At 43.6% G+C, this 24,698-nt stretch overlaps 1 protein-coding gene across 1 annotated transcript in view; it reads left to right on the top strand.

Moving 5' to 3' along the window:
- The first annotated feature begins 448 nt into the window (after window positions 1–448).
- The window catches only part of ALPK2 (alpha kinase 2), a 69,235-nt gene continuing 44,985 nt past the window's right edge, over window positions 449–24,698 (top strand). Inside the window, exons 1-2 of the mRNA XM_066602544.1 lie at window positions 449–1,375; window positions 17,575–19,936. Of these exons, the coding sequence (XP_066458641.1) occupies window positions 467–1,375; window positions 17,575–19,936 (3,271 nt within the window). The 5' untranslated portion in view covers window positions 449–466. The remainder of the gene's footprint in view (window positions 1,376–17,574; window positions 19,937–24,698) is intronic.

The following is a 24,698-nucleotide window of genomic DNA, read 5'->3' as shown; positions in this document are numbered from 1 at the left end:
ATATGGTCACTGTCTACACTACCTTTTAAGGCTTCATACAAAAGGACATTTTTTTTCCATTCCTCTAATTTCCAAACTGGATTTCAAGGCCGACAGAGGAGCATCCTGACATAATTAGTCCAAGTCATAAAACATCAACTTTCCATTGGATTCCTTCCGGACAGTAAAAGGGCTAGTATTTTTACAACTACGGATATCAAGTGACCAGACCTCAGTTGACTCCCAACCTCATCTTGAAAGAATCAAACTCTATGAACCTACAATGGGGGCAGATGAGAGTTTATTTATTGTGGAGGACGATGAGCTAGATTCTGAACATTCCAGATTAGGGTTGGGATCCAAACAATCAGATGATTTAGTTGCTGATAAACAAGTGAATGGGCATCAAAATGGTGACTTGGAAGTACATGTCAAGCCATCAGAAAGGGTCAGGTGCCACACAGGTAGCATTGATCATCTGTACTGCATGTGGCATGGCTCTAAATATTGTTGCAGTACCCCTGAGCCAGAGTTGGATGCCCACCAGACTACAGGAGAGGACTTTTTTGATGATTGTCTCAACTATTTGGAATGCTCCGATGTCATGATGGATTATGAGAATGGTATGTGGCAGCGTGTTCTTCTAGGCAATGAGCCGGTCTTTTTACTGGAAAGTGACCAGGATGATGAGACAAAAGTAAGCCTGGATTGCCTAAATGAGTGCGATAGACCCCCTTGTGGTGTGACTTGTGCGAGCGAAGGATCAAATAACACTTTATCTATGGATGACTTAACTAGCCTCTGTGTCAGTCACTCACAGCCACCAAGACTAGATGTAAAAAGAGACATCCCCGGAGACAATCTAAAAGCATTGCAACCAGAGATGGTGATTACAGCCGGGCACCAAGAGGACAATACTCCTAGTTTGAAAAGAAAAGAACGATGTAAACTTCCTCTATCCGCTATCCAGGATGAACCAGCTGGAATTGATGAGGACAATGTGGAGAATAGTCTCAGAGGAGATCTTTTACCGTGTATTAAACAGAGAACCCAAAGCCCTTACATGGAACTGTATCTTCTTAACGTATTAGACAATTCAGATGAAGATCTTATCGCCATGACCGAAGAGTCAACAGAGGATCCTCCAATGCATCCCTTCTCCAAAGAAAAAGAGGGATCGGACCAGACTGATACAGAAGGTCCAGGAACGTCAGAACCTATAGAAGAATGGGAAGATGACCAACATTCTACGAATGATATATCTGAAGATGACAGTCTTCAAGATGAAGAGCTAAGCCTGGAGAAGACATCAAGTCGCCATGCAGAAAGTCCTCTCATTGTTGTAGAAGATATAGATACAGAAGGTCCAATGGACGATGGAGAGGATCATACTCAGGTAAATACTCTGAAAACAAATATTTGCCCTACTTCAAAAACTCTAGTAAATTTAAGTAGCGAGCTAAATTAGTCTCTCAAATTTTTGGGCTGTCTATCGAGATAACTCTAGTAAAAAAAAACACATAGTAAGTTGTGACAAACTCAGCTCTGCTACTTCCGTACTTGTTTGAGCGAGTGTGTTCTGTCCCTCTACAATCCATAGGAATTCCCATGTTACTGTTTAGGTAGTAAAGTGAGTGGCAGCTGCTGCTGTTCAGCGATAAGGAATTTGAAAAAGGACTTCGGATAAACAGTGAGCATTCCTAATTATAGAAAACGGCTGATAATAGCGGGATAAAGGGCTGGATTCACAGCAGCTGTATCAAGAAATGCAATGTATGCAAGTGCTCATTTTATGGTGCATACATTTTTAACCCCTTCGTTATAGGATAGAGCTTGCCTAGTCATTTTCGGTTATGCCTCATAATGGATAATGCTCCATTTCTACAATATATTCGGATGAGGGGGGCTCAGATGTGTCTATTTTAGTAAATATTTATATTCTTCATGAAATTAAAATTCTGGACCATCTTCTCTTAGAACTCTTTATTGTGCTGTTTTTCTGTTAGGCCTCATGTCCACGGGCTTTAAATCTGCAGCGGTTCTCCCGCACGCGGATGCGCGCCCCATAGGGATGCATTAGACACCTGCAGGTAGTTAAATACCTGCGGATGTCATTTTTCCCATCAGGCGCAGATCCGCTTGCGGGAAAAAAAATGGACATGCTCCATTTTAGTGCGGGCCTCCCGCGGGGACGGCTCCTGCAGGCTTCTATTGAAGCCTATGGAAGCCGTCTGGATCCGCGGGAGACCCGTACCAGAATTAAACTCACCTGCTCCGGACGATGCGGTTCTTCCCTTCTTCGCGGCCGGATCTTCTTTCTTGGACCTGGCGGATGTGCCCGGCACATGCGCGCGGCACGCTGCTGGCATGCCGAGCACATCTGCCGGGCCGAAGAAAGAAGATCCGGCCGCGAAGAAGGGGAGAACCGCATCGCCCGGAGCAGGTGAGTTTATTCTTATTTTTAGGCATCATGTCCGCGGGGCAGGAGGGACCCACTCCGGATTCTACATATGGAATCCGCGACAGGCCTGATTTTCCCCGTGGACATAATGCCTTATTCATCCTTGAAATGTATCAATAAATTGACAATTGGGTGTTACCAGTTGGGGGGTGTCGCTACATAGTCTGACATTGTCCAATCAGAGGTGACAGTCCTGGACGCTATAGGGACACACCAGCCACGGAAGCCTCCATAACTACCAACCACATGTGCCTGCATAAGTATTAGCCAAGTATGCCTCCATAATAATTACAACAGCCTACGCCAACCATAGATGCCCTGCGTTAAAGGTCCAAATAGGTTTGAATGCAGGTGCAACTATTGTATTTCTGCATCTGACAACAAAACAGAAATCTAAAAAATAGGGGTGCAGTTTGCACCTCAACTATATGCCCCACGATACCACAAAATAGAATACTGCAAAAGTACCCTCCAAACGTCCCATGTGATTTCAGCCTTCCAAGAATATGCTAATGAGTCACAGCACTGAAAGTGTTACAGCGGAGTCCATGGAGGACTGTAAGGACGTCTGAGGAGAACAGGTGCAAGACTGGAAATTGCAGATGCAGCTCTTATAAGGATCAATGGCGGCTAAAGAACTGCACTGGATATACAGGGGATGAAGGTGTTTTTCCATCCTTCATACTTTCCATACTTTCCTCACTTACCACTAACTTTAAGGCATTAGAGTTCATACACTGTTGAACTGCTGTGGATTCTGCACTACAAATCGGCAGCAATTCTTTGGTACAATGCATATAGACGGTGTTTTTTAAAAACACCATCCACATCTAGTGGTAAAAATGTGCACATTGTGGCTTTTCAAATGTACAGGGTGAAATCTAGAAAACATAAAAATGGTGGTGTTTTTAGCTTTTAATGTGACTATTAGAGATTAGCGAGCATACTCGTCTGAGCTTGATACTCGTTCGAGTATTAGGGTGTTCGAGATGCTCGTTACTCGTGACGAGTACCACGCGGTGTTCGGGTTACTTTCACTTTCTTCCCTGAGAAATTTGCGCGCTTTTCTGGCCAATAGAAAGACAGGGAAGGCATTACAACTTCCCCCTGCGACGTTCAAGCCCTATACCACCCCCCTGCAGTGAGTGGCTGGCGAGATTAGGTGTCACCCGAGTATTAAAATCTGCCCCTCCCGCGGCTCGCCACAGATGCATTCTGACATTAGTTCAGGGAAAGTGGTATCTTGGTGGAGCTGCTATAGGGAGAGTGTTAGGAGTTATTTTAGGTTTCCAGAACCCCAACGGTCCTTCTTAAGGCCATAGAAATCGCAGATCGCAACTATGTGCGATCTGCGATTTCTGTTCTCTTCTCTATATGCGCTCAATGGGGCCGGCGGCAGCAGCGCCGACCCCATTGAGAACATATGGAAGACAAATCATTCTTCTCTGCCACAGCTGTAACAGCTGTGGCAGAGAAGAACGATGTTTGCCCATTGAATTCAATGGAGCCAGCAATACAGCAGGTTCCACTGAAAGCAATGGGCTGCCGGCGATCGCGGGATGAATTGTCGGGAAGGGCTTAAATATATAAGCCCTTCCCTGCAATTCATCCAGAAATGTGTTACAATAAAAATATATACCGGCGTATAAGGCGACGGGGCGTATAAGACGACCCCCCAACTGTCACCTTATACGCCGGCAATACAGTGAAGCAAAGAATAAAAATCATTACTCACTTCTTCTGGCGTTCTGCGGTGCTGCTGCAGGCTGTCGCTCCCTCCTGGTCCACGGCAGAGCATTGCTTTCTCTACGAAGGGCTTTAAATCCCCGCCTCCAGAAACACACGTGCCTTCAGCCAATCACAGCCAATGACAATGTTGGGGGGTCGTCTTATACGCCCCGTCGCCTTATACGCCGGTATATATAGTTGGGGGGTCGTCTTATACGACCCATCGCCTTATACGCTGGTATATATTTTTATTGTAACACATTTCTGGATGAATTGCAGGGAAGGGCTTATATATTTAAGCCCTTCCCGACAATTCATCCCGCGATCGCCGGCAGCCCATTGCTTTCAGTGGAACCTGCTGTATTGCTGGCTCCATTGAATTCAATGGGCAAACATCGTTCTTCTCTGCCACAGCTGTTACAGCTGTGGCAGAGGAGAACGATCTTTACGCTGACAGTGCGGAGGGGGGGCCCACTCTTGCCGCTATTGTGGCTTAATAGTGGGACCTGGGAACTTGAGATGCAGCCCAACATGTAGCCCCTCGCCTGCCCTATCCGTTGCTGTGTCGTTCCCATCACTTTCTTGAATTGCCCAGATTTTCACAAATGAAAACCTTAGCGAGCATCGGCGATATACAAAAATGCTCGGGTCGCCCATTGACTTCAATGGGGTTCATTACTCGAAACGAACCCTCGAGCATTGCGAAAAGTTCGTCCCGAGTAACGAGCACCCGAGCATTTTGGTGCTCGCTCATCTCTAGTGACTATCCATACGAAAAAAATCTTGAAATATTGCATTTCTCACAGTGGGCACTACAGCACACACAATAAGCTGACACTTTTTGTTTTTTTAGAAGCTCATTTGTGAGCTTTTCTGTATAGGCTGGGATAGAATCAGCAGAGTAATCTCAATATCATTAGAGAACATGCAGGCTAAAGGAGTAGTACTCTAATTGATTTTTATCACCTATCTATGAAATAGGTGATAAGAAGCTGATCGGGTGGGGGTCTAACTGTTGAGACCCCCATAATCCTTAAAACAGGGATCATATGTCCCCATTTTTTTGTTACTGTGGGTTCAATGTACCCACCTGCAGTGACACGGAGAATGAATTGGTCGCTCATGCACAACTGCTACTCCATTCAATGAATGAGGAGGAGAGGGGTCAGGGGACCCACTTATTGGGATTGATCGGTCCCACCACTCAAACTTTTATCACCTATCCATTATCATTCTTTTCAACCCACTCCTAATTGGCCAGCAAAAGCTTTAAATGAAAATGAACTTTAATCAACTTGCATTATTGTTGATCAGTGTTCATTACGGGCTGAAATCTGCCCTTGTGAAATAACCCTTAAAGGGGACCCAACATCAAGGTATTGAGTACCTGCTAATCCTAGGCACATTGAAAAGGAGTCCAAATGCTTGACTTTTTTAGATTTCCGCCCACACACAATGTTTGAAAATAACTTTCCCGCCATGTATGTAAATTAGCGGCTCTAATGAATTCCAGTCCCGCCCGTAATGTTTCCTACATGCTCATAGTCTTACTACAAGCCCTGTAATCATATGGTAAATCTTGCACTTGCGCAGTGAGCAAAACTCCCCACATTATTCTATGCCGTACCTGTCCTCCGTGATTCATCTCAAACCGTTGTAACTCTTTACAACTTTTATTGGGGGCATATACGGCTTGACAGGGGGGGAAATAAAACAGTATTCCTAGTGCCCTACTTGCAAATACTATTGAACAGTACCCCAAAAGCTGATGATGGGTTTCTTTTAAGGGAGCGGTTCACACAGAGCGGATCTGTGGAATTTTCATGCACGGAAACTCCGCTGCATTCACAGTAGCAGCAAAGTGGAGGAGAGTTCGAAAATCTCGTCTACAGGCGGGGGAAAAGCTCTGCACGAAACCCATGTGGAAATTGACTTGCGGCGCTGAATTAAAATCCGTGACATGTCAATTTTATCACTGTCTCTGTTGCGGAATTCGCCCCCCCCCCCCCCATCAATGAGGGGGTGAATCCCGCACAGGAATTTGCAATAAAACCCGCACCAAATTGTTTGGAGGCAAGCTTTCTGCGGCTGATCGGCATTCGAACGCCCGCTGCGACATTCCGCAGGAAATCAGCCCCGTGTGCATCCACCCAAGGGGATCCATACTAAAAACATTTATCGCATGTACATAGGATAGTTGATAAGTAGCTGATCACTGATTATCCAGTGACCCAGTGACCTCAAGAATGGCGCCCCCATGGTCATGGTCAAACAGCTCTACATTTACTTCTATGGGGCAAAAGGAGATCACGACTCTCCGCCATCTTTCTCTGTCCCCTAGAAGTAAATGGAGTGGTGGACACACCGCCTTGTGATAACACACGTTAGTATTTGCACTGTGAATGTCGCCCTTTTTGCGTGCCAACTTCTATGTCTTACTGTACTTTTTGCCCTGATGGCGACAATTCACGTGGATACGGGACACACCCGTCCCATGATTTAAAATGCAATGCAGCCTGAGGCTAGTTCCACACAGCGAATCGTGATTTCGCCGCAAGGAAATTGTGACAAAATCGCGTATTTGTTCTCGTGATTTTTGAGCATCAGTGCTGCATTTTCTGGCAAAATCATTGCCGCCACTTGCAATTTTTCCAGATTTTTTTTTTCTGAAAGTCAATAGGACTTCCTAATGTATAAACCACATCGCATAAAAATCGCAAGTTCGTGCGGTGGAATGCGATAAAAAGGAAGCTACATAGGGAAACATGGGAGATAAAACAAAATCACACATCGCAGAAAGCTAGAGCAGGACGCAATTTTTTGCTCTCTCCACATCGCATCAGTGAAAACATCGCAGATGGGAAGGAAACCATTGAAAATCATTGGTTTCGTAATCTGTTTTTTCACTGACTCTTACATCAGGCGAAAATCGTGTGAAAATTGCACAATTTTCTCGCCCCTCTGAAACCGCTCTAATTAGTTCCAGATGTGTTTTTTTCCTGCAAAATTGCGCAGCGTAATGCACAGCTAAGCCGGTATCGGTGCACATCTGCCATAGACTCCTATTTGGTTTGCATTTAGTTTGCAAATGCGCACCTAAATAGAGCACGCTGCACTTTTTTGATGCACGCAGAATGTGCGCGCAAATACGAAAGTGAGAAAGAGCGCATTAAAATCACATCCGATGGAAGCCGCCCTAAATCAGATAATGCACGATTGGGCTAAAAGAAAAACTATCTGAGTTCCTCTTGGCAACCAATCACAGCGCAGCCTTCATTTTACTGTTGCAGAATGCAAAATGAAAGCTGTGCTGTGATTTGTTGCGATGGGCAACCAAGGCTACAATCGCACTAGCCTTTTGTCAACTGATCCCATTTTATGAAAAAATGTGCTCTTTTTTCACACACCGTATTGCGCATATGATCGCGCAGTGAGTGCGCATTTGCGCACATCCCGTAGACTTCTATGGGGACCTTTGGTGTACAAATGCACATAAATATAGAGCCCGCTGCGTTTTTTTCTCACGGACAGAATGCACGTGCAAAAAAGTAAAATTATAGTCTACCCTTGAAATCAATGGGTTCTATTCTCTACATATTGCATGTGAAGGGGCCCTAAAAGGGCCCTCAGCTCTGCTACATCTACATATAAACACACGTAACAACCCACAAGCACATATTTGTGGTAGCTTGTATTACATTTGAGGTGCCAGTTGATTCACCAGTCAGCAGAATACCAGGGGGCACCTGTGCCGGGCACTCGCAGTGACAGTAACACTGAGGGTTGTGTCCACATATATACAACCTGACCGCCTTTTAGAAGTCCTATACGTTCATGACTGGCATATATGAGGGTGACATACTATTACTATCTGCACACCATTTTGGGTAACAGACAAACACAATGGGGCTTATTTACTATTCAGCATATGGCAGTTTTCTGGTGCAGATTACCCCTAAACCTGGCTGTCTTCACACGGGCGAGAAATGCGCGATGTTTGTGCGTTGTAAGACGCACACATATGAACCCCATTCTGACACATGATCAATGTTTTCCCGCAATGCGATGCTATGTAGGAAACAAATTGCGGCATGTTCTACCTGGTTGCGTGCTCTCCCAATGCACCGCCCATTGTTTTCACTCGATGCGAGGTCTCCCATTGAAAACAATGGGAGAAACTCTGTGATCCTCCACCGCAGCTGTCAGCGAGGCGCTTTTGCCTCGCATCCGCGAGGAATTCCTATGGTGGGGCCGTGATTCACGGTCACATATCGCACTTCCCCGTGTGAAGTTAGCCTTACATGCTCACACCATATTTATCTTGAGTTTTTTGACACTTTCAAACTGTTTATCCGACCTGTCAAAAAAGGGGTGCAATCTAAATTGCGCCAAAAATTGTGTTGGATTGCGCCAAAAAAGTTGGTGCAGTTTTTGGCAGAAGTTATTCAAAAATCTTAGACCGGACGGTCTTAAAATGCGACAGATTTATCATTCAAAAAGCGTTCGCCGCAGCACAGTGTATTTGTGCATGCAGTTACACCTGTGTAGGTGTCCTGTACTACTGTACTTCTCTCCAGCTGTGTAAGATGTACACCTGTCTACCTGTCCTGCTCTCTGTATAACTGACTCCTAGGGTGAAATCACATTGTGACATTTTCATGGTGAACTCTTTCTATGGGTGGTTTACCCACAAGTTACTCATTTTACTGACCTTGAGCTGGCTAAATGAACCAAGCAGGGATTGAAGCTGCAACCTTCAGGTTGTGAGCAAGACTCAGAATGTCATTTTGGCTGCCTTAACCCTCTCCAATCCACTGTCTGACGTGTGAAGACATTACGATTTAAGGCTGTACAGTTCCGATGTTGGAAGACATCCGTCGGGGTTCTCTTGCTGTATATTGCCAGCCTCTCTGCTGTTGAAGCCTATCCAACGTGTCACCTCATGCAGTACTGGCTTTAGCCAGCAGATAGCGCCATTGTATAATGGTAGAAAAAGAGAAAGCCCCCTAGGAAAGCCAGGATACAAATTGGATTGGAAAGGGTTAACACTCAGGGCCAACCATACACAGGGCTCATGAGGTACTGCAGGGCTATCTATCTGTACTGTATAGGCTGTACTGCTATCTACCCAAGCTGCATGACATGTACTGCTTTTTGTGTGCACTGCATGTTCTGTACTGCGGTCTACCAGTACTATTATCTATCCATAGTCCGTACAGGATATCTACTTGTGCTCTGTGTGTACTACATAAAGTCTACACATACTGCATTGCGTACCTCCCATGTTTTAAGTACAAAGAGTCTCTTTAACGTTAAGCAACATACTTAGTGTCTCCTCTCAGTAATAGAGCGTGTTAGTGACCCCCTCTCAGCGCCCCATATTGACTCCCTCGGTGTTGGTGGGTATTGCTCCATACTGCATCTCACTGTTGATGAGTACCTGGTCTCTACATTGGGCAAGAATGCTCAGTACTGCTTCTCAGTGTAGGTGAGGCTTACTAAGAAGGAGTGCTGAGAGTAATACTCGCCAGCACCGTGCACATCATCAGCACCCCCAGACTCTTGCCATTCGCTGGGTGGTACTCATGGGACTGGATGGGCAGCAGTGCCGCAGATGATTTATTGGAAATCTCATCTAACCATATTTTATTCACAATAGAACATATCAGGAGGTGAAAGGGAGACATTTTTTCATTTCCTTTTAAATTAATTCATTTAGAAGTTGATGGCAGCAACACATCTCACAAAAGTTGGGCGGGGCCGTGTCTACCGTTGTGTAGCATCCTGTCTTCTTCTTACAACAATCTGTAAGTGTCTTGGAAGCAAAGAGACCAATTGCTGGAGTTTGGGGAGTGGAATGTTGTCCCATTTTTGTCTGATCATCTTGGGTCGATTTTGCTGGATTTTTTATTTCATAATACATCAAATGTCTTCTATTGGTGAAAGGTCTGGTCTGCAGGATTACAGTTCGGCCCCCGGACTCTTCATCTGTGAAGCCATGATGCTGTGATGGATGCAGTATGTGGTTTATCATTGTCTTGCTCAAATATACAAGACCTTCCCTGAAAGAGACGTCATCTGGATGGGAGTACATGTTGTTAGAAAACATCTATATACTGCTCAGCATTAATAGTGCCTTATAAGATGTGCCATACCATCAGAGATGAAGGCTTTGGGACTGTTTGCTGATAACAAACTGGATGGCTCCTCTCCTCTTGAGTCCGCAGGACACGGCACCCGAAGTTTCCAAAAAGAATTTCAAATTTTGATTCATCTGACCACAAAGCAGTTTTCCATTTTGCCCAAGGCCATTTTAAATGAGCTTTGGCCCAGAGAAGACGCCGGCATTTATGGATTATATTAATATTTGGCTTCTTCGCAATTTTACGTTGAGGAACATTTTTAGGTGCAGTTTTTAACAGGTTGGTGAACTTCTGACCATCTTTGATTCTGAGAGACTTTGCATCTCTAAGGGTGCCTTCACACTGGCAATACAATTGCGTGATTTTCCTGCGATGCGAGAGTGAGAACACAGAATAATGAAATCAATTGCAGCATGTCCTATCTTTCAGCGTTTTTTTTTTCTCCCTGGTTTCCATAGGGAGCCTCTTTTTTATCGCATTGCAAAGCAGGAACTTGTGATTTTCATGCAATGCAATCCTTTTTTAACATTAGAAAGTTCTATTGACTTTTGAGCTAAAAAATTGCAGCAAAATCGCCCAAAAAAGTGCATGAGAAAATCACAGTGGCAGCAATGTTTTTGTAAGAAAAAGCAGCTCTGATGCTCAGAAGTCGAGGAAAAAAAGTCACGATTTTGCCGCATTTTTCACGCGGTGATATTGCGATTACCAGTGTGTGGGAGCCCTTACATGCTCTGTTTATACACAGTTATGTGATTTAGTAGAAAAATTGTCCCTCCAGTTTTTCATTAGCACCACTTACTTTTCCAGTCTTTATTACCCTTGGCCCAACTTTTGTGAGATGTGTTGCTGCCATCATTTTCCAAATGAGTTAATTTTTTAAAAATGAATTGGAAAAATGTCTCACACTTTACTTCTAATATGTGTTGTATTATAAAAACATATATAGTTATATGAGATTTCCAGATCATTGCATTCTTTTTTTTTCTTTACATTTTATGCAGTCTTCCAACTTTTCTGAAATTGGAGGTATACATGTATTGTACTGATATCTACCTGCACTGCTGTCTACCAGTGTAGTTGCCCAGTATATCTATTTCTGGTCCCCTCCATAATGTCATACATGTAATGTCTTTTGTATGTGCGCTGTGCAAATTGTCTAGTCATTTTGTTATGTGTATTGCACAGCTACAGCAAGTGAGAGGTCAAGTGTTGCATAAACCTGGGAGATGCTTGCAATGTATCATTTATGTCCTGTAATGTGGTATGACTGAGATTATAAATATGAGTGTTGAGAGTTCTTAGTTCGATTCTTCTGGGTACCTGAGAAAGAGGGCCAGCCCCATGGTGCTACCTTCAACTCCCATGTGGTGAAGAATAGAGGAGGAAAAGTGGTTCCTGATCATCTCTATGCCAATGTCCATGAGAAAGTGAGCCCCAAAGGAGAGAGACCGTGAGCGTGTTAGTGGTGAGTCAAAGCCAAAATCCCTGTGCAGAGGTACTCCCCTAGTACTGTTCCTATGTGGCTGTCCTGTACCTGGGATCACCGTGTAGAGGTACTTAAATTCTACTGTTTCCTACACTGCCGTCCTGTACCTAGGATCACTGTGTAGAGGTACTATCCTATTGTTTGGCTTCCTGCACCTCAACTGCCTCCCACCCAGTGTTTACTCTAAGTAAAGTTTTGCCAGGCCCTGATCATTCCTGGGGACCTGAGGTACGTGATACAAGTCTGCAGCTCATTTATTTACCGCCGAGGGTCTTTCCAGTAGGTAACGGAACAGTGGCATCACCTGTGAAAATCCCTATGCCTGTTCGCAAATTTATTGGGCATCCCTCACATAGGGTTGCCGGCAGAGGCCCAGCGCTGCCCTGGCCGAGGCTACCTGCGTCCCTCTGGAAGGGAGCATGGTAAGCGCCGCCATGACAAGCAACCAACTTACCCTCCCAGCTCCTCAACGTACACCCTGTGTTCGGGGTCATCCTACGGGATGCTGCACCAGTATTTCATGTATTCTACTGCTCTCTGTGTATACTATATGTACTGTACAGTTCTGTACCTGTACGGTAGTATATGTACTGTACAGCTATCTAACTCTACTAAACTGTTCTGTACCTGTACTATATGTACTATATGTATTGTACTGCTGTTTCTGTTGCATGCATTGTACTGCTATCTACATCTGCTGCATGAACTGTACTGCTATCTACCCAAACTACATGTTCTATATTTTTCTCTACATGTATTGTGCTGTTCTCTACCTGTACTCCATGTATTGTACTGTTCTCTACCTGTACTTCATGCATAGTACTTGTTGTCTATCTGTGTTACATATACTGTACTGCTCTCTAGCAGTGCTACATATACAATACTGCTATCTGCATGTACTACATGTGCTGTACTGATAGTTACCTGTACTACCTGTACTGTGCCAGGACAAGCTTATTCTTTGGATACCAGGTGAGAGTCACATTGTATTTTTCACTTTATACGGTTTACTTTCTAGGACCCTGATAACACTGTATTACGGCTTGTTCACACCTGCGTTTCCATCTGTCTGTTCTGCTATTGAAGCAGTGAAGTGGAGTTAAACGTTTCCATTTTTTTCTCTATTGACTTCAATTGGTTTTAAAAAAAGCGGAAAGTTTGCTTCTGTTCCATTAGTTTTTTGTTTAACAGGACAATTGTCGCAGCAGACTGCGCTATTTGTTCCATTAAAAAAATGGGAAAAAAATGAAATGTTTAATTCCATTTTAGTTCCATTTCCCTGTCCCAAAAATAATAATAATCTTTATTTATATAGCGCCAAACATATTCCGCAGCGCTTACAAAAACAGGGGGATACAGAGAGACAAAAGTACCAAAATACATAAACCACGGTTACATATAGTAATCAGTTGATGGAAACAATAGGGGTGCGGGTCCTGCTCCAACGAGCTTACATACTACAAGTATTGGGGTTATACAGAAGGTAAAGCGGCTGGAGCTGTGCACGGTATGGTGAGGTGGAGAGCGAGGGATGCTATACACAAACAATGGTCAGTCATTAAGCTGTGTGGTGGCTAAATCGGTGTAACTGCAGGGGGGAGGGGGTTGATGGCGGCTAGCAGGGTTGCAGTTACTAGCACAGGGAGCATGTTATCAGGTGGAGTACAGAGGGGTTTGGTTTAAGGGATATGGTATGCCTCACTAAAGAGGTGCGTTTTTAGAACACGCCTGAAGTTTTGTGAATCAGGGATTGCACGGAAAGTTTTGGGTAGTGCGTTCCAGAGGACTGGTGCTGCTCTGGAGAAGTCTTGGAGGCGGGAATGAGAGGTTCAAATTAAAGTGGCACTCAGTCTTATTTCGTTAGCAGAGAAGAGGGCCCGGGCTGGGTGGTGGATTGAGATGAGGGAGGCAATATAGGGGGGCGCTGCGCTATGGAGAGCTTTATGGATGAGGGTAGTGAGTTTAAATTGAATTCTGTATTTAACGGGCAGCCAATGCAGTGACTGGCACAGGGCAGAGGCATCACAGTAGCGGCTGGACAGGAAGATGAGCCTGGCTGCCGCATTCAGGATGGATTGGAGGGGACAGAGTCTGGAGCAGGGGAGGCCAATCAGAAGCGAGTTACAACAGTTGAGGCAAGAGTGGATGAGGGCATCAGTGAGCATTTTTAGCGTGTCGTCTGTGAGAAAAAGGGCAGATTCTTGCGATGTTCTTGAGGTGCAGGCGGGTGTTTGGCCCACAGATTGGATGTGGGAGGTAAGGAGAGATCAGAGACGAATATGACCCCAAGGCAGCGGGCATGCTGTCTGAGAGCTATGGTGGCGCCACACACTGAGATGGAGATGTGAGGATGAGGTCAGTTAGTAGAGGGCAGTAACACCATTAGGTCAGTTTTTGAGAGGTTCAGTTTTAGGTAGAGAGAGGGCATAGTGTTAGAGACAGCGGACAGACAGTCGTTGGTGTTTTGGAGGAGAGGTGCAGAGATGTCACAGGAAGAGGTTTATAGCTGGGTGTCATCAGCATAGAGGTGGTATTAGGGGCCAAATCTCCTGATGGTTTGTTCAATAGGAGCTGTGTGGATGGAGAAAAGGAGGGGAGCTAAGGACTGAGCCCTGAGGGACCCCAACAGCAAGGGGAAGAGGAGGGGAGGTAGAGCCAGCAAAGGAGACGCTGAATGAGCGATCAGATAGGAGGAGAACCAGGAGAGAGCAGTGTCCTTAGGCTGATGGAGTGAAGCATACTGAGGAGCGGTTTGTGGTCAACAGTGTCAAATGCTGTGAAGAGATCGAGGAGGGTCAGTAGGGAGTAGTCGCCCCTCAATTTGACTGTCAGGAGGTCGTTTGACACTTTAGTCAGTGCGGTTTCTGTTGAGTGTTGGGGGCAGAAGCCAGACTGTAGGGGGTCTAGGAGAGAGTGCTCTAATAGATAGCTTAAAAGGGGGGAGTAAATTAGGCATTCTAGTAGTTTGGCGATGAAGGGGAGGTTGGAGATGAGTCAGTAGTTGGCAGCATCTCCACCCTCGTGCCCCACGGCGGAATATCTCTGGCGATATTCCGCAATGGCCGTGGACAGGGTGCCTTACGCAGATGTAAACGAGCCCTTAGTTATCTGCTAACATAGTTTTGATCTATATGTTTCCTCTTTCTGGTTGTAATAATGTACATAATTACACATAACTACACAGGCACACATATACATAGAAGCAAGCTTACATACGTCCGCCTCTTAATACAAATGCCACATCTAAGGCCGTCCGTGCACCAAAAAAGAAACTAGAACTGGAGCAGATTTCTGTTTTCCAACAGTTTCCAGCATAAATTATACTTAAATCTGTCATCCCCAGAGCAGCCACGTTTTATGAGATTGACGTGAGCAGACGTACATTTAGAAAGTTTTAACTTTTTTGCCCATTAAAAATAGTTAAAACCTATTTTATACAATAATTTAATGTAAAATGCAAAACAAGTCATTTTCAGCATCAGTGAGTGACGGGCAAATGTAATAATACCAAACGTGTCTTCTCGGGTAAAACTGATGAGAATCTGCCTGTGGATGAGCAATTACATTGTGATAATCAACAGACTTGCATAAAAGTTTTATCATGGCGCTATTTGGTTTCATTTCACATAGGGGAAATTTGCAGTGCGTGAATGAGAAAAAATGGCTCTTAAAGGGGTCCTACCCCTTAAAAATGTATCTGTTGTAAATCTTTATTGCGGGACTACTGTTAACCCCCTAAAGCAGCGTTCCAATTAAAGATTTTTATCCCCTATCCACAGAATAGGTAATAGAAAATCCAAGGGAAATCAAGCACTCTGAATAAAATATCTTCTTTAGTGAAACTTACATACAGTAAGATGAATAAAAGCAAGTCCTATAAGCTAGTGTTGATAACTCTTATGCATTTTGAACCTATTAGGTTCTTGATCACAGTATAAATTTGCAAGACAAAAAGAGACTGCACACCTAATATTCGTGTTTGAGGCCAGCCTCACTTACAGTTCTTTTGGAAGGGAGTTATTGCTTATACCCACCTAGGCTTGCCTGGTGTCAGGAAGATGACACTACCACCACTCTCCAAGCTCTTTGTCACAGTCCAGTTGTTTCCCCTTGGGCGGGGCTGTAGCACAGACTCTCATGTTATCTGTTGGTTCCAGGCAGTAGGCATTCTCCAGGTTTCTCAGTCCGACATCCATTGTCCTCTCCAAACTGTCCTTCTCTCACAGTCTCTCACAGGCAGCAGTTCTTCTGCTGGCTATTGAGCCTCTCTTCAGTAGAGCTCCAGCATTACCTCCAGCTCACAGTCCCTGTGCTCTCCTGTTGCAAAGCAAGAAATTGCTTCTCTTGTCTGTGAGCACCAGCCAACCAATACACAGTCACTGAGCATGCCAGATTCCCATGTTCTGAAATTTGGTGCAAATTTTGACGCATGCAATCAGTTTGTTGCAAATATTGGTGCATACTAGATATTGGTAGATAGATAGATAGATAGATAGATAGATAGATAGATAGATAGATAGATAGATAGATAGATAGATAGATAGATAGATAGATAGATAGGATGGTCATGCGTCCATTCGGTTTCCGTCCGTTCCATAGAAGTGGGCATTTGGGGTCTGCCATTCTCATGATCACTGAAGGGTCCCATTGACAGAACACCAGTGATCAGACATTTACCCCTATCCTGTAGATTTTGTCACAGATTCTAGTGCAGATCTGCAACAGATTTCACCCTTGCAATTGAATTTAAATTGAAGGGGTGAAATCTGCTGCGGATCTGCACCAAAAATCAGCGACAAAATACGCAGTAAATCAGCGACGTGTGGACGCACCCAAAAGGTCACACGGACAGATTTCTGCCCATAACAAGCTCAGTGTAATGGTAAGTCAATCGGTGCTCATTTTTACTTTCTCTTTTTACAGGATAAGGATAAATGTGTGATCGCAGCGACTCCCAAAAATCATGAGAACGGCGAGCCCCAAATGATCCAAATGAATGAAGGCGCGATTCGCAAGCATGACAGCAGAGTGAATCTATCTCTGTCTGTCCTATACAAGTAAATGGAGCAGCGGGTGAACTGTGCACTGCAGCTCCATTCACATGGAGCATTTGGGTGTGTTGGTCTTGGGATAGAAGGGGGTCCCAGTAGTCAGACCCCTAGCAATCAGACATTTATTCCCTATGTTGTAGAGAGGGGATAACAGCATTCAATGGGAAAACAGCTTTAAGGCTTCCTTCACAAAGCGCTTTTGCAGCATTTTTGCCATCGCCAGCAAAGCACAAGAAAAAAAAGCCAGCAATATTTAACCGGTACACATGTTTAAAGGCATTTTTAAACAGTATGTTATAAATACAAATGGTCTTTTTTCTGGTTCATGCTGTGATTTTGAAAAAAATGTAATGAACCAGCAAAAATGCACCAGAAGCAATAAAAACACCACTAAAAACACACTGTTTCTAATGCATTTCCATGCAGGACATTTTTTGTGGCCACAAATGCTATTGTCAAAACTGTCAAAAATGTGGTCTTTTTGAATTAAAAAAAAAAATCTGTGACATCAGCCTTAGGCTTACTACAGATTTAGTCTTTTTTCCTTAGTCCTTTTTCCAAAAAAACTATGTCTGACACCAGCTTAAAACTGTTTTGTCACCACTCACCATAGAAGGGAATGCCAGCAACTGCAGCTAATGACTGTATGTAATAAAGTACGGTATATATAATATTATGTGACACTCTGAGTCACTATTAATGTGGCATTTTCTTTTCATCTTTTAGCTAATACAGTTTTTGAAACAAAACATCCAAGAATCCAAAAGTTGTGACCAACTAGCTGAAGAAAGCCCAAACACTGAGGTAAATGAAGACATCCCCCAATTCGAAGAGACCAAAATCTGCCTTTCAGAATCTGAAGATATCAACCAGTGTATTAGTGATGTCAGTGAAGAAAATGAAGCAAAAGAAATGCCTATGGCTTTTGAATACCACACCGAAAATGAAATAGAGGGTTATTGGTCGCAAATTCCGAATGGTGGACTTGAAATAACAGATGCTATTTCAGATATTGAGGACAGTGAACATGTAATTACAGAACATGGTACAAAAATTGTAGAAAATGAATTACAAATTTTGGACGACGAATCACAAATTACTGTAGACAAATCTCCACTTGAGGGAAATGAATCAGAAATTTTGGACTGTGAACTAGAAATTCTGAGAAATGAATCAAACATTTTGGAAAATGAATCACAAATTGGTGAAAATCAAGCACTGATTTTAGATGCTGAATCATATATTGGGCAAAATGTGTCACAAATTGAGGGAAATGAATCACAAATTATGGAAAACGAGTTACAAACTGTTGGAAATGAATCTCAAATTTTGGACAATGAATCATATTTTGAAGGGAATGAATTTCAAATTTTGCACAATGAAACACAGATTTTGGAAGATGAATCAGAAATTGGAGAGAATGAGCAACAAATTGTAGGAAATGAATCTCATATTTTGAACAAGGAGTCAGAATGTTTGGAAAATGAATCTGAAATGATGGGAAACAACAAACCAATTTTGGACAATGACTCACAAACTTTGGAAAAGGAATCTCAAATTGAGGAGAATGAGTTACAATTTTTGGTAAATGAATCTCATATTTTTGACAATGAATCAGAACTTGTGGAAAAGGAATATGAAATTGTGGCAAATAAATCACCAATTTTGGACAATGAATCGCACAGTTTGGGAAATGGATCACAAATTGTGAAGGATGTATCACAAACTTTGCACAATGTATTACAAATTTTGTACAATGAGTCACAAATTCTGGATTCCGAATCACAAAATGTGAAATATGAACCTCAAATTGTGGATAACAAATCAGAAATTGTGAATTATGAATCACAAGGTGCAGAAAACAAGTCACAAATTTCCGATAATAAATCAAAAATTGTAGATTATGAATCACAAATTTTGGATAGCAGCTCACAAATTTTGGACAACGGAACACATCTTGAGGGCAATGGATCAGAAATTATGGATTTTGGATCACAAATGGAAGAGGATGTATCACAAATGCTGGATATTGTTCCAAAAACTAAGCTCATTGGAGCACAAATTGTAGATAGTGGATCATGCTATGAAGATACTGGGTCCCCAACTGTTATTATTGATGCACACAGTATCAATGACAGATCACCAGATAAGGATGTCACGTCAGAAAAAATGGACATTGGATCCCAAACTGTAGTTCTCGAATCTCAATTTGTAGATAACTGTAATTTTTGTAAGCATGATTGCACCGACAATAGGCTGTATAATGACAATGCACAGGAATGTGAAATCCTACAGATTATCGGTTGCACTGATTTAGTTGACCCCATCATAAGACTTCGTGATATAGGTCAGCAGGATAAAACTTTTGATTTCCAAAATGATACCACAATGTGCAGAAGTCCTAAGGAACAATCCAGTGATCTTGATACCAATACGACTGTTGAAGACATCAAAGAAGCTTGTGGATGCATAGAAGATCAAAATGCGTTGTTTCATGAAGCCAAGGATGAAATTAATCTCATGAAGGAATCCAGCCAGCATCCTTCCCTCCATAACATTAGTAAAAAGGGTTATGAAATTAGTTATAAATCGCTTATGGGAGATTATCAAGGAGATCTTCCCGAAAGACCCTTGGGAGGTTGTGTTAAGAAGATAGAAAGCCTTGTGAAAGCAAGGGCCGCCAAATATAATAATATAGCTGAAATTAAAAAAGCACGTTCACTGCATCGCAAGGATTACATTCCAAATTCCAATGAACTGCCACAAGTGTGCAGAGACCCTCATATAATTAGAGAAGGAGGAGGAGGTGGTGGTGGGCCTGGCCAAGCTCTCACAAGCACCCTAGACCAGACCATTACAGGAACCAGCTGCTCAACACATTTAATAGGCTGTACAAATCTGTACGAAAAGAACACAGAAAACAAAATGGTCAAGAAAAAATTTAAATCGAGTGGGAAATTACCGATCACGGACTTGAAAGAAAAGGTGGAGACAGTGGATGCCAAGGAGGCCTTCAGTCCTGATGAGGAGAAGAGGCTGAAAAGGGAAAACAGCATTGAGGGAACTGTGTCCAAAGACAGCAAAAGAGGTGAGAAAAATTATAACTCTGTCCACTTGTAGACATCCTATGTGTATACAGTATGTGGTCAAGGAAAGAAGTAACTGTAACTTAAGATGAGGCATGTAGACATGTACTTGACATGAAGAAGAATAGAGGAACACTGAAGGAACTAGATTAGTGTGAGGGTCAGACTAAATCTGTATGCAGATATACACAAAGCCTTTGTAATATAATAATATATTTTCCTTTTCGTATTATTTATGTGCATGGGCATGACTTCCTTCCCCTTCTTCGATTTGTATTGAAAATGGCAGATTTTAAGACTTTGGAAGGGCACAGGTATCTGCTTCCGACGTACAGCCACTGGTCGATGACCTCATACATATGGTCGTATCCACATTACGATTTGGTGATACTAAGCTAAGACTGGACATGCAGTATATGGACCATTTTGCCACTGATCAAATCTGCGAGCCAACATTTTTCCTATTGTGATACTGGTCTCTAACGGGGCATACATTGCAATGGGAACCTTTCTATCAGTCGGAATGAATCGCTTATATGATAAGCAGGTATCAACTTCTTCTGTCATAATCTATTGGGTCATTCGTTAGCGATTGGTTTTACATGTATGGGCTCTATAAAAGAAAGTCCCTAAATACACTGATTTGAGGCTGGATGTCATGTACTTCTCCATTCACATACAAAGTAGAAGTAAACAATTCTGGCAGTTCCTTCTTAGAACATCTAGCAACTATGTAACTATCATCTGAATTCCCACAATGCTCTGCTTTAACCCTTTCCAATCCACTGTCTGACGTCTGAAGACATTCTGATTGAAGGCTGTACAGCTCCGATGTCGGAAGACGTATGGCAGGGTATTCTTACTGTATATTACTGGCCGCTCTTTTTTCGGGGGCCTCTCCAGCATGTCCCATACCACAGTACTGATTCTAGCCAGAAGATGGCACCATTGTATAATGGCAGAAAGAGAAAGCTCCCTAGGAAACCCTGAACCCAAAATTGGATTGCAAAGGGTTAATAACAGGAAATCAGTCAAATTTTAAATTTAGCTTTCCGTGTGATAAGAGTATAAAGCATCACGTGACTAAAATCAAGAGAACGAAAGAAAAGTATTTACAAAGGTACACAGTATGTGGAATGACTGTGGAATGTTGTAAATACTGTATGTTGCACATAAATGGTTTTCCGTAAAGGCAAGAGCTCAATGTTGCGGGAAAAATGCAGAATTACCACTATGTGAGCTTTTTTACAGCTCATCTTATTCTTGTTGATAGAGCTGAGCTGCAATACCAGACACAGACCATGGACAAAAGGGGCGCTGTTTCCTTTAAACAAAAAAAAAAGCAGATATTTATTTTTATTTCTTACCATGAAAATTACACAGGACTTCCCCTTTAATAACACTTTAGATAGATTGCTGCTCTGTTTTGTATATTTATATATTGCGCATGTGATTTCTAGTGCTACATAACCATAACCCCTTAGAGGACTTGGTCAATTTTTCTTTTGTTGAGCTGCATAAGGCGTTGTTTTACATGCGGTTTATATGAATACCATTTTGGGACAAATATGACTTTTGGATCGTTTTGTTTGTTACACTTTTGACTTGAAATGTGATTGTTCCCAGCAAGGGAAACCACGTAATCTTGTAGATATGATACCTTTTAATGGCTAACCAAAGTACATGATGTTGTAGTGAGCTTGCGAACCTTTCCGGCTCTTCGTCAGGCTAAAATGCAATAGATCTGAAGAGGCATGAATACTTATACACACTTATAACACACATACTCATGACAAGGCACAGAAATGGATGTGATTGGTTCGCACTTAAAAGGAATACTGCAACAAAAAACAAACTTTTTTGTCTAGGCACTGATAAAGGAGTGAAAGTTCTATGGCCCCTGAATTACTGTTGGGGGGGCGTCAGGCCAAGAATGCTACAAAAGGTACACAAACATTTTTAACTAGACACTAATAAAGAATTGGACGTTTATGGTCCCTGACTTACTGTCTTATCTGTGCAATAAATGTCTCACACCTCCCATTCACGCATAAATCATGGGTAATACTATAACCCACTATTCAGTGTGTCAAAGGTTGTTATCAATTTGTATTCCGAAATTCTTCTGTGGTTTTGTGACTTGAAACCACCCTTCAATATCAAAACTCTCATATCCCCTATGTCATGTCCATGGTTAGAAAAGTGCTCGGCCACAGGCAATTCTCTCTTTCTGTGTTTAATCGTGTGGTGATGAAATATCATCCTCGCTTTCAGTTTCTGTCCTGTTTCTCCGATATAAAGCCCCCCAACAGGACATTTACTGCACAGGATCAGGTACACAACATTGGACGTGGAACATGTGAATGTCCCTGGGATCTTATAGTCCTGTTGTGTGTTGGGGATCCGTATCCTTTTGACTTGGAGATGGGGATGGCCAAAAAAAGCGCAATTCTGGTGTGTTTTTTTTTCTCACGACATTCAATGTGCAGGAAGAATAATGTATTCTTTTGATAGATGTTTTGATTTTCTTTTGATTTTATTATAAATGTGGGAAAATAATTTAGTATCCTTTATTTTTTACAAAAATGAATTTTTCTTCACTGCTGCCATGACACCCGGGTTGCACCTTGCAATCTCATTGCACCCGCGGGAAGGGGGAAGCGCTAGGGAACTCTTTTCATCAGTCAGGCCAACAGCCAGCATGAACTCAGATCATGGCTATTGCGGCCCAGTGTTGGCTTGGCTATTGAGTAGGCTCAACTTCTGAGCCCATGCCATATAAACTATGAGTGCCTAGGACGGACAGACATGCACATCCTGAAGCGTGAAGGTGTGAAAAGGTTGGCCAATTATATGCTCACTGATGGCCTAGCCAAGTCTGGTGGTCGCCAGACTTTGTTTACTTTCCAGGAATGATGGCTTCCGTGATCATGTGCAGTGCTTAGTGACATTATCCCCATCACTAACATTACAACATCACTAACTTCACTGTGTGAATGAGGGTCAGGTCATTATAGCACATAATAACAAGCGACAACTAATTAGCAATGGGTAGTTTTACAACAGAGAGCACTGCCAGATGTCAGACTGCATGGGGTTTAGTCTTGTTAGTCAGCCAGAAGAATCACAGTTGTCTCATGCTGTAGGGCTGATGACAAAATAGGGTCACCTTATGAGCGCTGTCTGCTATTGTGTGCAGATATTTAGTCAGAGTGGTCATAGGTTTGTGCTATTCTGCAGTCAGCGCAGACAGACCTGACAATTATATAGTAGGCCGAAGAGAATGACGAAAGGGTACCTGATACAGTCCCTGATGTTAGGGTACCTGGTCCCCATGGCCCTCTCCTTTCTCACATACTGTTTCCATTGCCCCTCTCTCACAGACTGCTCGCCATGCCCTCTCCTCTCTTATAGACTGCTCCCCATGCCCTCTCCTCTCTCACAGACTGCTCCCCATGCCCTTTCTTCTCTCACAAACTGCTCCCCATGCCCTCCCTCTTACACAAACTGCTCCCCAAGCACTTTCCTCTCTCACAGACTGCTCCCTATGCCCTCTTCTCTCTCACAGACTGCTCCCCATGCCCTTTTGTCTCTCACAGACTGCTTCCCATGCCCTCCCTCTCTCACAAACTGCTCCCCATGCCCTCTCCTCTCTCACAAACTGCTCCCCATGCCCTCTCGTCTCTCACAGACTGCTCCTCATTCCCCCCTCTCTCACAAACTGCTCCCCGTGCCCTCTCCTCTCTCACAGACTGCTCCCCATGCCCTTTCTTCTCTCACAGACTGCTCCCCATGCCCTTTCTTCTCTCACAAACTGCTCCCCATGCCCTCCCTCTTACACAAACTGCTCCCCAAGCACTCTCCTCTCTCACAGACTGCTCCCTATGCCCTCTTCTCTCTCACAGACTGCTCCCCATGCCCTTTTTTCTTTCACAGACTGCTTCCCATGCCCTCCCTCTCTCACAAACTGCTCCCCATGCCCTCTCCTCTCTCACAAACTGCTCCCCATGCCCTCTCGTCTCTCACAGACTGCTCCTCATTCCCCCCTCTCTCACAAACTGCTCCCCGTGCCCTCTCCTCTCTCACAGACTGCTCCCCATGCCCTTTCTTCTCTCACAGACTGCTCCCCATGCCCTCTCTCTCTTTCACAAACTGCTCCCCATGCCCTCCCTCTCTCACAAACTGCTCCCCATGCCCTCCCTCTCTCACAGACTGCTCCCCATGCCATTTCCTCTCTCACAGACTGCTCCCCATGCACTTTCTTCTCTCTCAGACTGCTCCCCATGCCCTCCCTTTCTCACAAACTGCTCCCCTTGCCCTCCCTCTCTCACAAACAGCTCCACATGCCCTCTCGTCTCTCACAGACTGCTCCCCATGCCCTTTCATCTCTCACAGACTGCTCCCCATGCCCTCCCTCTCTCACAAACTGCTCCCCATGCCCTCTCCTCTCTCACAGACTGCTCCCCATGCCCTTTCATCTCTCACAGACTGTCCCCCATGCCCTTTCTTCTCTCACAGACTGATCCCCATGTCATCTCCTCTCTCACAGACTGCATCACACCCCATTCTCACTTACATGCTGATCTATTGTCCTTTATTATCCTTTTTCTATCCACTTCTTTTCCCACCATAGAGCTGTATTAGGGATAAGCCCCTCCCTTTCTTGTCTGGTCATATGACCTTACAGGAACATCACTACACAGGCTGTTTTCAATTTTTTCCTCTGCAGGTATTTTGTCATGTAACTATGATGTCACCAAAGCT

This window comes from Eleutherodactylus coqui, chromosome 5 (genome assembly GCF_035609145.1).
Source record: "Eleutherodactylus coqui strain aEleCoq1 chromosome 5, aEleCoq1.hap1, whole genome shotgun sequence".
NCBI lineage: Eukaryota > Metazoa > Chordata > Amphibia > Anura > Eleutherodactylidae > Eleutherodactylus > Eleutherodactylus coqui.
The sequence above is the reverse complement of the archived record's forward strand: the minus strand, read 5'-3'. Positions and strand labels throughout refer to the sequence as shown.